The sequence below is a fragment of the Solea solea genome, chromosome 12 (genome assembly GCF_958295425.1).
Source record: "Solea solea chromosome 12, fSolSol10.1, whole genome shotgun sequence".
Lineage (NCBI taxonomy): Eukaryota > Metazoa > Chordata > Actinopteri > Pleuronectiformes > Soleidae > Solea > Solea solea.
In genome coordinates this window covers 604,044-616,834 of record NC_081145.1, presented here as the reverse complement: position 1 = coordinate 616,834, position 12,791 = coordinate 604,044, and the positions used below count along the sequence as shown (strand labels likewise).

Sequence of the window (12,791 nt, the reverse complement as noted above, 5' to 3'; positions counted from 1 at the left end):
AACTCTTTACAGCAAAATTGTGGACATTGTTAGCATTTTGTGGAGGTTTCTGGCTTTTTCCTGCTGAACTTGGGCCTAGCAGGCCTGGATAAATAAACCATGCCACCCAAAGCTTCAAACCACACCACTGAGGAATATGTCACCATGGCTCAAGTGCGTCAATTGCTGGACCAACAAAAAGACTTTTACAGGACTTTGCTTGAACAACAGGAAAAAAGCTTCAAAACTTGTGTGCAGATCATAGTTGACTCTTCAAACAGGAGGACTGATGATCTGTCAAAGCAAGTCTATGATCTCAAGGTGAGTCTGGAAATGACTCAAAAGGATTTTGATGATTTTAAAATCTCATGCAAACCTTGGTCCAGGAACTGTATGGAAACCAGGACTGACTTGGACACAATTTGTAAAAGCATGATTTCAATCTCCGACAAGACAGAATATCTGGAGCGCCAGTCAAGACGCCAAAATGTTGTTGTAAATGGCATTAAAGAGTCTGGGAACGAAAAGGTGTCTGAATCTGAAGAAAAAGTGAGAAAACTACTCAGTGAAAAACTACAACTGGATCACTTGAAAATAGAGCTGGATTTGGCTCACAGGACTGGGAAGCCAATGGCATTGTCAGAAAAGCCACGACCCATTGTGGTCAGATTTCTACGGCTGAAGGATAAACTTGCTGTTCTGGATAAAGCTAAAAACTTGAAGGGCTCCGGCATCTTCATAAACGAGGATTTCCCTGAAGCCGTCCGGCAAAGAAGGAAAGAACTTCTCCCAGCAATGAAGGCCGCACGGGAGAGAGGTGACATTGCATATTTGAGATATGACAAACTTATTGTCCATCCACCCACCTAAAACCCATCACACCAAAGGAAAGGCAACGCTCAGACTCTGGCACGTTAGTCTGGCTCATTAGTCTCCATCATTAGACATTTTATACACTATTTTGATTATTTAATTATATATCTGCAGCACATTATTCCTTATACACACTATGGACTACAACAAACCTGATTTTGAAGGCCAGACTTTTAAACCCTTTGATCCTTCGACTATTCACCCTTACAACTTCAATGTTGACCCAGACCTACATTTTTTCTCATCATTTGATGCCTCCAAAATTTGCAGTTATTATAATGATACTCAGTTTAATGACTTGTGTGTTTCTATGCCTCCAAATATATTCTCTACTTTTCATCTGAATATAAGAAGTCTTTCCAGCAACTATGACAAATTCATGCATTATCTATCTACACTTAATCATGATTTTTCTGTTATTGCTTTATCAGAAACATGGCTTACAGAGGACTCTAGAGACATTTTTAAATTACCGAAATACAATTCGGTTCACTGTGTAAGAGAGAATAGATCTAGAGGCGGAGTATCTTTGTTCATCAATGATGTTTATGAATTTAAATCAGGGATGATCTCTCTCTAAAGTCTGATGGGGCTGAGGTGGAATCCGTTTTTGTAGAGCTCTCTGGTGTCTCTGGTGGAAAGAATATTGTTGTTGGTGTTATTTATCGCCCACCTGACTCAATCATCAAAGATTTCAATGAAAGTTTGTCAAATTCTCTTGATCTGATAAACAATGAGGATAAACTCTGTTACATTTTAGGAGATTTCAATATAAATCTTTTTAAATATAAATCAGATACCCTTACTGGTGACTTTCTTAATATTCTGTATTCTAGTTACTTTTTCCCTCTTATTCATAAATCTACACGAGTTAAAGAAAATTCAGCAACCTTGATTGATAATATTTTAACTAACTCTTTGAGTGAAGGAATGAAATCTGGGGTCTTGTATCTAGATTTGTCAGACCATTTTCCTATTTTCCAGTACTCTTTAATCAAGAGTCTAAATAGAGCTAAACATACCAAGAAAACAATGTACAAAAGAATTATGAGCAAGTCAAATATTTCAAAATTTAAAGACAAGCTTACCAATATTTCATGGGATGACCTTTATGAGGAAAATAATGCTGAGTGTGCATACAAATATTTTATGAAAGGTATTAGTTTTAGCTTTGATGAATGTTTCCCAATCAGAAGTTCTACCAGGAAATACAGTCAAGATTCAAATAAGCCTTGGTTTACAGCTGATTTGTTGAAATTGTTGAGGAAAAAGAATAAACTATACAGAAAATACCTCTCAAATCTCACTCCTCTTAGCCATTGCGTTTATAAATCCTATAGAAATAAATATATTCATTCCATTAGATCTGCAAAGAAGAAATATTATAGTGAAAAATTTAATAGATGTTCAAACAATATCAAAACCACATGGAAAGTGATAAATCAGCTGTTACAAAGAGAAAAAACTGCCCCAGAGCTACCTTCTGTCTTTTTGGATGGTGAACATTCTCTTAAAAATCCATTTGATATAGCTCAAAAATGTAATGACTTTTTTGTCAATATTGGTTATGAATTAGCTAATAAAATATCTGTATGCCATGGTAACCCATTGGATTTTATCCCTAGACAGTTTCCTATTATTTCTTATTTTGAGTCCCCTGATATTCAAGAAATAAGTGACATAATTGATGAACTAAAAATATCTTCAGCCGGTCATGACAACATTACTCCATTCCTTGTCAAACAGGTGAAACAGTCAATACTGCAGCCACTTGCTCACATATTTTCTCTGTCTATGAAAACAGGTGTTGTACCAGAGGATTTAAAAGTTGCCAAAGTGATCCCTCTGTTTAAAGCTGATGATCCTTGTTGTTTTAATAATTATAGACCCATATCTATTTTGCCATGTTTTTCAAAAATATTAGAAAAAATTATTTACAAGAGGATTCTTTCTCATTTAGATTCTAATTTAATTCTTTACAAACACCAGTATGGTTTCCGGAAAAAACACTCCACTTATATGGCTCTGCTTCACCTGATTGACAAAGTTACTTCTGCACTTGAAAATAATGAATTTACCTGTAGTATTTTCCTAGACTTTTCAAAAGCTTTTGATACTGTTAACCATCATATTTTACTTGAAAAGATGTATAAATACGGTTTTCATGATACTACACACAAATGGTTAAAAAATTATGTTTCCAACAGAAGTCAGTATGTTTGTGTTAAGGGTTGCTATTCTAACAAGGCCAGACTACTCTGTGGGGTTCCGCAGGGATCCATTCTGGGACCATTATTGTTTCTTATATACATTAATGATTTGTCTAATGTCTCTAATATCCTTTCTCCAATAATGTTTGCAGATGACACAACTCTTGTTCTTTCTCATTCAAATTTCAGTTCACTGATTAAGGATGCAAATGTTGGTTTAACTGCCTACGCTACCTGGTTCAGACTAAACAAATTATCTTTGAATATAAAAAAATCTAACTTTATCATTTTCAGTGGTAAAAAATCATATTCTAAGGATTTATCTAAAATTTCAATTGAGTCTGTTGAGATGTCTCAAGTGTCATCTACAAGATTCCTGGGAATCATTGTTGATGAGAGTTTGAGCTGGAAAGAACAAACTGACTGGGTTAGTAGAAAAATAAATAAATCTATTGGTATAATTAGAAGGATCAGTCAGCTTGTCACCACAAACTGTCTCAAGATTCTATATTACAGTTTAATTTATCCCTATCTTTCATATTGTAATATAGTTTGGGCAAGTACTTTTTCCAGTACTCTCAACAAAATTTTGGTCCTCCGTTTTGTTAGAATTGCAACTCGATCAGAGTCACATACACCATCTGCTCCTTTATTTCAAAAACTACAAATTCTTACTATTTTTAACATTAATATTTTTCAAATATGTGTTTTTATGTATAACATACAGTCAAGTGAAGGGAATATTCCTGAGCATTTCAAGACGTATTTTAAAACAAATTCACAGGTTCATTCCCACTCAACTCGTCAATCCTCAGATTTTCATCTTCCGAAATTTCTTACCTGCAGAGGTCAATTTTCAATAAGATTTAGGGGTACTAAATTGTGGAATGACTATTCCCATCTGGCAAAAAACTGTTCCACAAAATTATACAAAAGACACTTAAAAGATTATTTAACGGTTGTTTTGTAATTTGCTTTCTTTCATGTGTTGTTGTTCATATCTCTGTGTCTTATTTTTGGTTCACACATGCCAAAGAAATCAATAATTTAGGGGTATAAACCAATATTTCCCTCATGGAGACACACACATAGATACACACTCGCATACATTACACACTCATACTTTTGTTTTTACATTAATATTTGTTTGTTTTTATTATTGGTTTGTTTTTTGTTATTATATATAATTTGTGATTATTAGTTTGTTGTCACTTTTATATAGTTAGATGATTCTTTTGTATGTTAATTTTGTGTTTTTCTTTTAAATATTGTCAAATTTCAACATTATTTAGGTAGAGGCTTCAAATAAGCCCACTAGGCTTTCTGCCTCTTCCTGCACTGTATGTTACTTTGTATTCTTTGTCAATCTTATATTTTTCTTTTAAACTGTGCAAAATAAAAAAAAATAAAAAAATAAAAATAAAGTGGGCACCAAACATTGACTCCATAGTCAAAAAGGCCCAGTAGAGGCTGTACTTCCTGCGACAGCTCAGGAAGTACAACCTGCCCCCGGAGCTGCTGATCCAGTTCTACACAGCAATGGTCCAGTCTGTTCTCTGCACCTCCATCATCGTTTGGTTTGGATCAGCCACCAAACAGGACAGAAACGGACTGAATCGCACCATCAGGACTGCAGAGAGAATCATTGGTGTTAAACCGCCCACCATCCAGGACTTGAACACATCCAGAGTCAAGAAACGGGCAGGTAGTATCTCTGCAGATCCATCACATCCTGGAAATAACCTGTGTGATCTTCTTCCCTCTGGCAGGCGTTACAGAACACTGTACACCAAAACTGTTTTTTCCCCCAGGCCGTCACACTAATGAATACTTGATCAGTTTATTTATTCACTATTTTGCACCTTATCTTTTATACATATAAAAATATATATATTTAAAAATAGACCAAACCTCTGGACACCTTATTTATTCTCTTTGTACTACACTATTTTTAAATTATTGTTCTTGTTGTCCTTTGTTCTTTCAAGTTGAATGTATGTTCAGTTATGTTGATGTTTATGTATGTTCATGTTTACGTTTAATGTACAGCGTGTGCTGGATAAAACCGGAGTCAAATTCCTTGTATGTGTTCACGTACTTGGCCAATAAAGCTGAAGCAAAACGCTTCATTTCACATCAACCAATCACACACGTCTTGTGGTTCGAGCAATCAGAAAAATGGCTGACCCCTCTGGGAGGCGGGTCTTATTTTGAATGCAGCCAATCAGTGGCTTTGTCCTGCGAGCAACAAGGAAGCCGCGAGGAAGTACCGCGGCGGCTAAAATGTAGGCGTTTCAAAACGAGCCGTACATTCAGTCGTCGTCGTTGTTGTTTTCAGGTTCAAATCTGAATCCGGGTAAACGTGAACATGTATTTAAAAGCAGATTGAAAGTGGTTCGGACGTATTTAGCGCGGACCCGCCCTTCATCTGACTCTCCGCCCTTGGAGACGATTCAAAAAAGCAGCCGTCAAGATGCGCAAAAGCAGCAGCGAACCAACCGGAAATAGACTCCATCTTTTTGCAAAATAAGAATGGCCTATTTCGCATTTACAGTCAAATGGGACAATGAACTAAAAATATATTATGCGACATTGACCTGGTTTATGGGTGTCACACTAAAACGATTCAAGGATGATTTAAACTGAGGGGAAACAGAAACAAGATTAAGCCAAATGTCACTGTGTCACACTAACTATGCAGTTGTCATCTTTACATTTATTTCCATTAAAAAAGAAACCAAACCCTTTGTTTGTAAGTTTTAATTTTAAGTTTGTGATCAGATCAAAGGTCAAGAAAGAAGGATATAGGGAAATTCTGACACTTTTTGGCTGGTGCTCACTTGTACTACATTCAATTTTTGACTGTTTTTTTTTGTTTTATTTTGAGCTGATTTTTAGCAGTGATTTAATTAACTAAGTCGAAATACTTTGTTACTGTACTACAAATTCACCTATCTATACATTACTTTGTTATTTCTATTTGTAGCAACTTGTACTTTTACTCCACTACATTTCCTCTAACTATGTTTGTTACTTGTTACTACCAAATAAAACCAGAAGAAGAAGAAGAGTTACCATTATGGTCTGTACTTATATAGAGCCTTTCTTGTCTTGATGAACTGCTTTACATTACAGTTTTCACCCATTGACCCATTCTCATGCTGCAACGTGGGCTTAAGTGTCTTTGTTCAAGGACACATACAAGCAGAGCCAGGAACTGAACCCACAAACCTTCCAGTTTAAAGACAACTGGCCTTACCACTGAGACTGACTTTTATTACTTAAGTACAGTAAATGTCATAAAGTTTAAGACTTTTACTTAAGTAATATTATAAAAAGGTGACTTCATCTTCTACCAAAGTCACTTTCTGGTCATATAGTTGTACTTTTACTAATTAAATATTACTTTAACGTACTTTGTACAAGACTGACCATTAGCATGTCCAAAAAAAAATCATTAATTCACTCATGCGTTTCTCGATCGATGAGATGAGCTGTAGCTGTGAGTTTTATTTTGAAACCGGAAGTGGTCCTTTGTTGTTGGAGTATAAAGCTCGGCGGGGTCTGGCTCGGCTCAGATCAGTGTCGGTGTACCTCTGTTTGTGTGGACATTTCGCGCTGGTTCGTCTTCGAACAGTCAAAGCAGGTACGGTGGCGACACATCGTTGTTTGTTTGTGTTTGTTTGTTTGTTTGTTTGTTTGTTTGTTTTGTGTCTTAGCCTCGCGGAGCTAACATGTCAGCTACGGCTGTGACGTGTGCGCGTGAGCCAGGCCTGGCTGTGTTAGCGTGAGTTAGCCGCGGGGAGCTAACAGCTGCTACACGAAGACGCTAAAGGAAAAAAGACGCGGGATTGTGTGTGTGTTTACGTTAACCAGGTTAACCAAGGTCGACCATGTGAACCCGCTCTGGTTAAACACACACGTGAGTTGTTGTTACTGATGTTTTCTGACGCTAACGAGTCACGCACTCAGAGTAGCAACTGTCATTGTTGCTACGTTAGCTGGTAAATGGCGCTCATCTGACTGGTTAGCTGTCCACGGCTAGTTAACACGCTGACCTGACCACTCCTTAGTAATAACAACACGCTCACTGCTATTTACTCCAACGTCAGCTGCTGCTGCTGCTGATGATGATGATGATTTCAAGATTTGTTTATTTGTCACGAGATTGTTTAAGGTACATTGTCGGTGAAATTAAAATTGCGACACGCCCCTATTGTGCTAAAAACAAGATCTAAATTAAATTTATATAGAGATGGAAATGAAGGTAAATAAAATAAAGTCGGTTAGAATATAAAGAGAATTGCACCCAATAATGAAAAGAATAAAACTGCACACAGACTACAAACGTGAAGTGTATAGATTTAAGACCGGTCATAGGTTAATGAATGCTGAATATTTACTCTGAGGTGGTTTTTGATCTGGACCTGGTCTAATGTGGTCTACATGCTGAAAACGGTGAAATGTGCCTTAATTGCATGTTCTCTAATAGAACTGGTTTGACAAAGTAGTGACTGTGTTTGTATGAATCTTCAGGGTCTGTAGATTAATCTAGTCCAGATTTGAGAGGTCTAGGTACAGTTGTTTTTGATCTGGACCTGGTCTGAGGTCTAGGTATTAAAAAAAAAATGGTGAAATCTCCCCTTTAACATTTTCACAAATAAAACAAAAGTTTCACAAATAAAATAGTGGGTGTCAGGCAAAGTCATCGACTTACCTAAAATGTCCAAAATGTTTTCACATCAAGAAGTTTTACAAAAAACAGACAATCATTGGTCAACCATTTGCACTGTGCATTAAGTTAATTTCAATTCAATTTTATTTGTATAGGCCCAAATCATAACATACATTATCTCAAGGCACTGTACATAGACAACGTCAAGGAGAGCAGAAAATCCCAACAGTTCACACAATGAGCAAACACTAGGCATCAGTGGAGAGAAAAAACTCCCTCTTAACAGGAAGAAGAAATCTCTGACAGAACCAGGCTCAGAGATGTGCAGTCATCTGCCTCGACCGGTTGGGGTGAAAGGAAATCAAATCAAAAGCTGGCCGGGTCAGGCTTGGGTCCTGCCCTAAATCGCAACATGCTCGCATTTACGAGTTTGAAATCAAACAGCTTGCACTGATTTATGGACTATCCAAATAGTTGGCCATTAATTTAGAAGTTAAAAGTTAAATTCTTGTTATAATGGGTTTAAACTACGTCTCGAGTATGTTTTAAGAGATGAGGTCGGATCGATAAGAAATCTGATGCTGAGTGAGCGCCGCTCCCTGACCGTGCATTAGCTGATCACATGCTTGTGCTTTTAGCTCTGAAAGAAGTGAGTGATAAAAGAATAAAAGCTACAACAGATAAGTTTCTCGACATGACGCTGTGCAGTCTGTTACTGCTGACATACAACACAAGAATGTTGAAGATTCTTTTCTCCATGGATCAATCGATTGGTTGTTTGGTGCATTAAATGTCAAAGTCACTGTTTCCTTAATCTGAAAATGTCTTGTTTTTGTCCACAAACCAGAAATGTTCAATTTTGATGATTTCTTTATGTGGAGCAAAGAAACCAAAAATATTCACATTTAAGAAGAAGAAATATTTTTTTTTTAAATGATTTAAAAACCACTCAAAACAGTCGAGTTCACTTATTGAAACAGTAAGTTGTTAATGCAGTAATTGATTAATGGTTGCAGTTCTAGTCTCCACAGAGCATAGATGTGAAACCGTCCTTCACTGATCACAAGAAAACTTTACTTTGCACCTAAAACATTTCCTCATGGTTTCATTAGCGGACTGTTGTCTCTATAAGTTTCTACATGAATCCATGAGTCGTTTGGTTCAGAAAATGTTGATCAGTGTGTCAAACTCTGGAAATGATGACGTCCTCAAATGTCTTGCTTTATTGTTTTTTGTACTGCAGCTTTTAGTGTGGATGATGATGGGCTCACGGTGGCACAGTGCCACTGCTAGTTGTTTTTCAACTAGAAGATTGTGGGTTAGATTTCATGCTGATGTGTCCTTGAGCAAGACACTTTAACTCCGTACGACAGATGTGTGACGGGAGAAAAAGTGCTGGGCGATATAACGGTAGTAAGAGTTATACCGGTATATTTTTGAAAGAGATATGTAGTTGAGACAATATCGCCATACCAGTATATTACTTTTATGTTGCTTTGCGAACGCTATTTAATGATAAAAGTTGAGCTGGTGATGTAATGCCTGTTTGTTGTGGCTAGTTTTTAGCATCACCAGCTGTTAGCCGCTCAGTTGTTAGCTGCAGATTTCGACTCCAAGTGGACTTAAAACACATCAGTGGCTCGTTGTTTACTGTGTCTGACACCGAGGCTCTGGTCTCCTGTTTCCAGGTTTCTGTTGTGCACTCTGGACGCCAGGTTTCAGCTATCAGCTGTTTCAGCTGTCAGCTGAGCGGCCAACCGGTGAGCTAGCAAGCTCACGCACATAAACCGCAGATTTCGTCTGAATGTGTGACAGTGCGACGTCTAGAAGCTCCACAAACTCCAAAGGTTCCAAAAAGTTCCAAAAATACAAGCAGACACAGGGAGGTTGTCACCATTCATGACAGAAGGTTCATTTAAACATAAATTTCGTATTTAAATTACAATGACACAAATAAATCTGTAATAAATGAAGCAGACGTCACATGACGTGTAACTTAACGTTAAGTGAATGATGTTTAACTCGTCACGTTACAGTGAAACGTGTCTTACACAATTGCAAATGACACACTAACATTTTATGTTACGTTAGTTGAATATAGGGGAGGGCGATATTGATCAATATCCTGTTATTTTTTGGGGATTTTGTTGATAATTGGCAATATTGTATTTCAAAAATGTGTCTGTAAAACCATGGAAGGTCTGTTGTACCAGCCTGCTCTTAATGATAATATTGACAAAAACAACTTGTTCAAGAAAAACAGGTCTTTTGTTATTGCCTGCTATCTGTTGCCCTTGTTGTCGTAAGGCACTTCCTTGCCGAATGATGCTGCCAAAGTCTGTAAGTGGGGTTTTCTTGACGTTAGCTTTTTCATATTCTGTGCGCTGGTTCATTCACAGATGGTGAAACAAATTGGTTGTCAAGCTGTCTTTGACGGCAACCGCTTTCCCACATATGTTTCACTCATGTTTAACTTCAGCCATACATGCAGCTACGTTAGCTTGGTTTGTTGTGAAGCATGGACACGGCATGTGTTCTCAATGTGCCGCCGTCTGTCCTACTAGGCTTGATCATGCGATGAATGTGTGGCCTCTCAAAAATGCTTGTTTTAATTAGTTCTTGCAAAATGTTTCCGACACACTCGATATTGTGATTTAACACATGGTTAAAACAACAATTAAGATACTATCGTAGACGAGATTTATCGCACACCCCTACTGTGATCTTTGATTCAGTGATGTCTTTGTTTTCCAGTTGAGCACCTTTGGGGAAGCCCACCCCTCCAGTGGCAAACATGGGGGACGATAGCGAGTGGATGAAGCTTCCCATCGATCAGAAATGTGAACACAAGGTGACTACTGTCTGTATATTCCATCAGCAACATTAATTGTCTCCGCCCACCACCTCGCAACTTCAGTCCTCGTGCATCGATTAGTGCAACTCTCTCTTCTCTGTTCTCCCTCACAAATCCCTCCATAAACTTCAACCGGTCCACAATTCAGCTGCTGCTGCATCACCAGGGGTGAAGTGTCGATTCTTGGATGCATCGAGATTCAGACACGGATGATTCTGAATCCATTCACAAATTCCATTTCTTTAGATGTTAACTAACGTAAAAGAGACGGTACGGAAAGGCGGAAGTCTGAAGTGCATCACGCCGTCACCCAGACACTTAATGAGGCAAAGAAGCACGGAGGCGAGATACCTTGGTGCTATCTCAGTGACATGTGATCATGACTCTTGACAACCAAACCAAAACAGAGGTCACGACCTCACGGGTGAAAGACACAAGGACAGAAATGACATGTGATGCTTGGACAACCCTCACTATCACTGCACACTAATGTCACATGTGCTCCAAATTGGGTCTTAAATATGTGAATTGTGATTGAAGATGGAACTTTCCAGTTCCAGGGTTTTCCCTGCCTGTCTAATGGTGTATTTCCACCGGCTCTACTCGCCTCAACGCGACACGGTTTAGGTCTCATCGCCACTACAAAAAAGGACCTACTCATTGTGGGCGGAGTCATCGCTGCACAGCCGCGTGAAACTGCGGTGACTTCGTTTTACACATGACACACACACCAGACTCCTGTAGTTGTTGGAGATTAACCCATGTTTTTAGGATTGTTAAGTAGCGAGGTTCCAAAAGCGTGCCAAGTAGGTTACTATGCCATGATTGGTCAGACTGCCGGCCGCTGACTGGCCAGAGTGCCGTCACAGGAAGAGTAGTCCCACACAAATCAAGCGGAACAGTGCTTAACTGTAGATCAATTAAAACTACTTAACAATCCTAAAAACGTGGGTTAATCTCCAACAACTACCAGGGAAACCTCTATGTTTAACAGAGGAGTCTGTTAAAGTGGATTGGTGTATTTAGGGACAGCGCTGGTGATCGTGAGCGGCATCACATACCGCTGCCGCTGTAGTCTGTGGAGTAGGAGGCTGTACTTCGCAGACGTGTGGACTTAAATCAAGCCGAATAGTAGATCAGTTTAAACTACTTAACAATTCTAAGAACTACAGAAGTCTGGTGTAAAGTTGCGCGAGTAGAGCCGGTGGAAATGCGCCTTAAGGCAGGGGTGGGCAATTATTTTCCCCAAGGGGCCACATGAGAAACAAAAAATATTGTTGAGGGCAGGGCCAAATTTGAATTAATTTAATTTTACGTCTTTTATCTAAAAAAGCAGTACATTGTTTTGGTGTACATTTGGCAGCATACAAACAGACACAATAAACACAATTACTAACCAACTGTATTAAAAATATCAAATTACTACAATATAAATGAATGAATACTATTATACTATACTACTGTGGTATAGTGCAGTGCCCCCCTGCGCACACTTGCGCAGGGGGGCACTCACACACTCACACACAAGCACTAATGCTGCTGCAATCACACCGGGTGAGTTCACATATGAGTGACGTCGCTTCGCTGGTTAGATAATAAGATAATAAACAGGGAGGGAGATAATGATAACTCCTGAACTGAAACCGAGACACTTGGAGAAGAAAGGTACCACGGACATCGTTAACGTTGCCTCCGACTCTTTTGCCCGCTCTTCATCAGCAAGTTCTTGTATTTCTCTTCGTGTTTGGTCACGTAGTGCCGATTCAGATTGTAATCCTTAAACACAGCGACTTGTGTACCACAAACTAAGCACACGGCTTTACCTTTGACGCCTGTAATGAAATATTAAGAGTCCAAGTCTTGTTGAAAATGTGCCATTCGGAATTAACTTTGCTTTTTTAACGTGATTTGACATTTTTAGGGGGCCAGGGGTAACTGGCTAACGTCACATGTCGCTGTGCAGACAGACGCAGATACGCGCGTCCATACGTCAGGCTTTTCAAATTAAAAGCAACACAGTTTTATTGCATGCGCAGCATAAATACATGTTCATCTGTGTTTATGACTGACATACCACGGGCCGGACAGGGACGCTCAAAGGGCCGTATGTGGCCCACGGGCCGTAAAATGCCCATGTCTGCCTTAAGGTAAAGGCGGCTGTCTGTGTGATTTTGGCCGCAGATTGGTTGAAAATGGGCAG

At 38.8% G+C, this 12,791-nt stretch overlaps 1 protein-coding gene across 4 annotated transcripts in view; it reads left to right on the top strand.

The window, feature by feature from the left end:
• The first annotated feature begins 6,594 nt into the window (after positions 1-6,594).
• ckap5 (cytoskeleton associated protein 5) overlaps positions 6,595-12,791 on the top strand; it is a 51,536-nt gene continuing 45,339 nt past the window's right edge. For all 4 annotated transcript variants that reach the window (XM_058644361.1, XM_058644360.1, XM_058644359.1 and 1 more), the window contains exons 1-2: positions 6,595-6,708; positions 10,492-10,588. In XM_058644361.1, the coding sequence (XP_058500344.1) occupies positions 10,532-10,588 (57 nt within the window). In that variant the 5' untranslated portion in view covers positions 6,595-6,708; positions 10,492-10,531. The remainder of the gene's footprint in view (positions 6,709-10,491; positions 10,589-12,791) is intronic.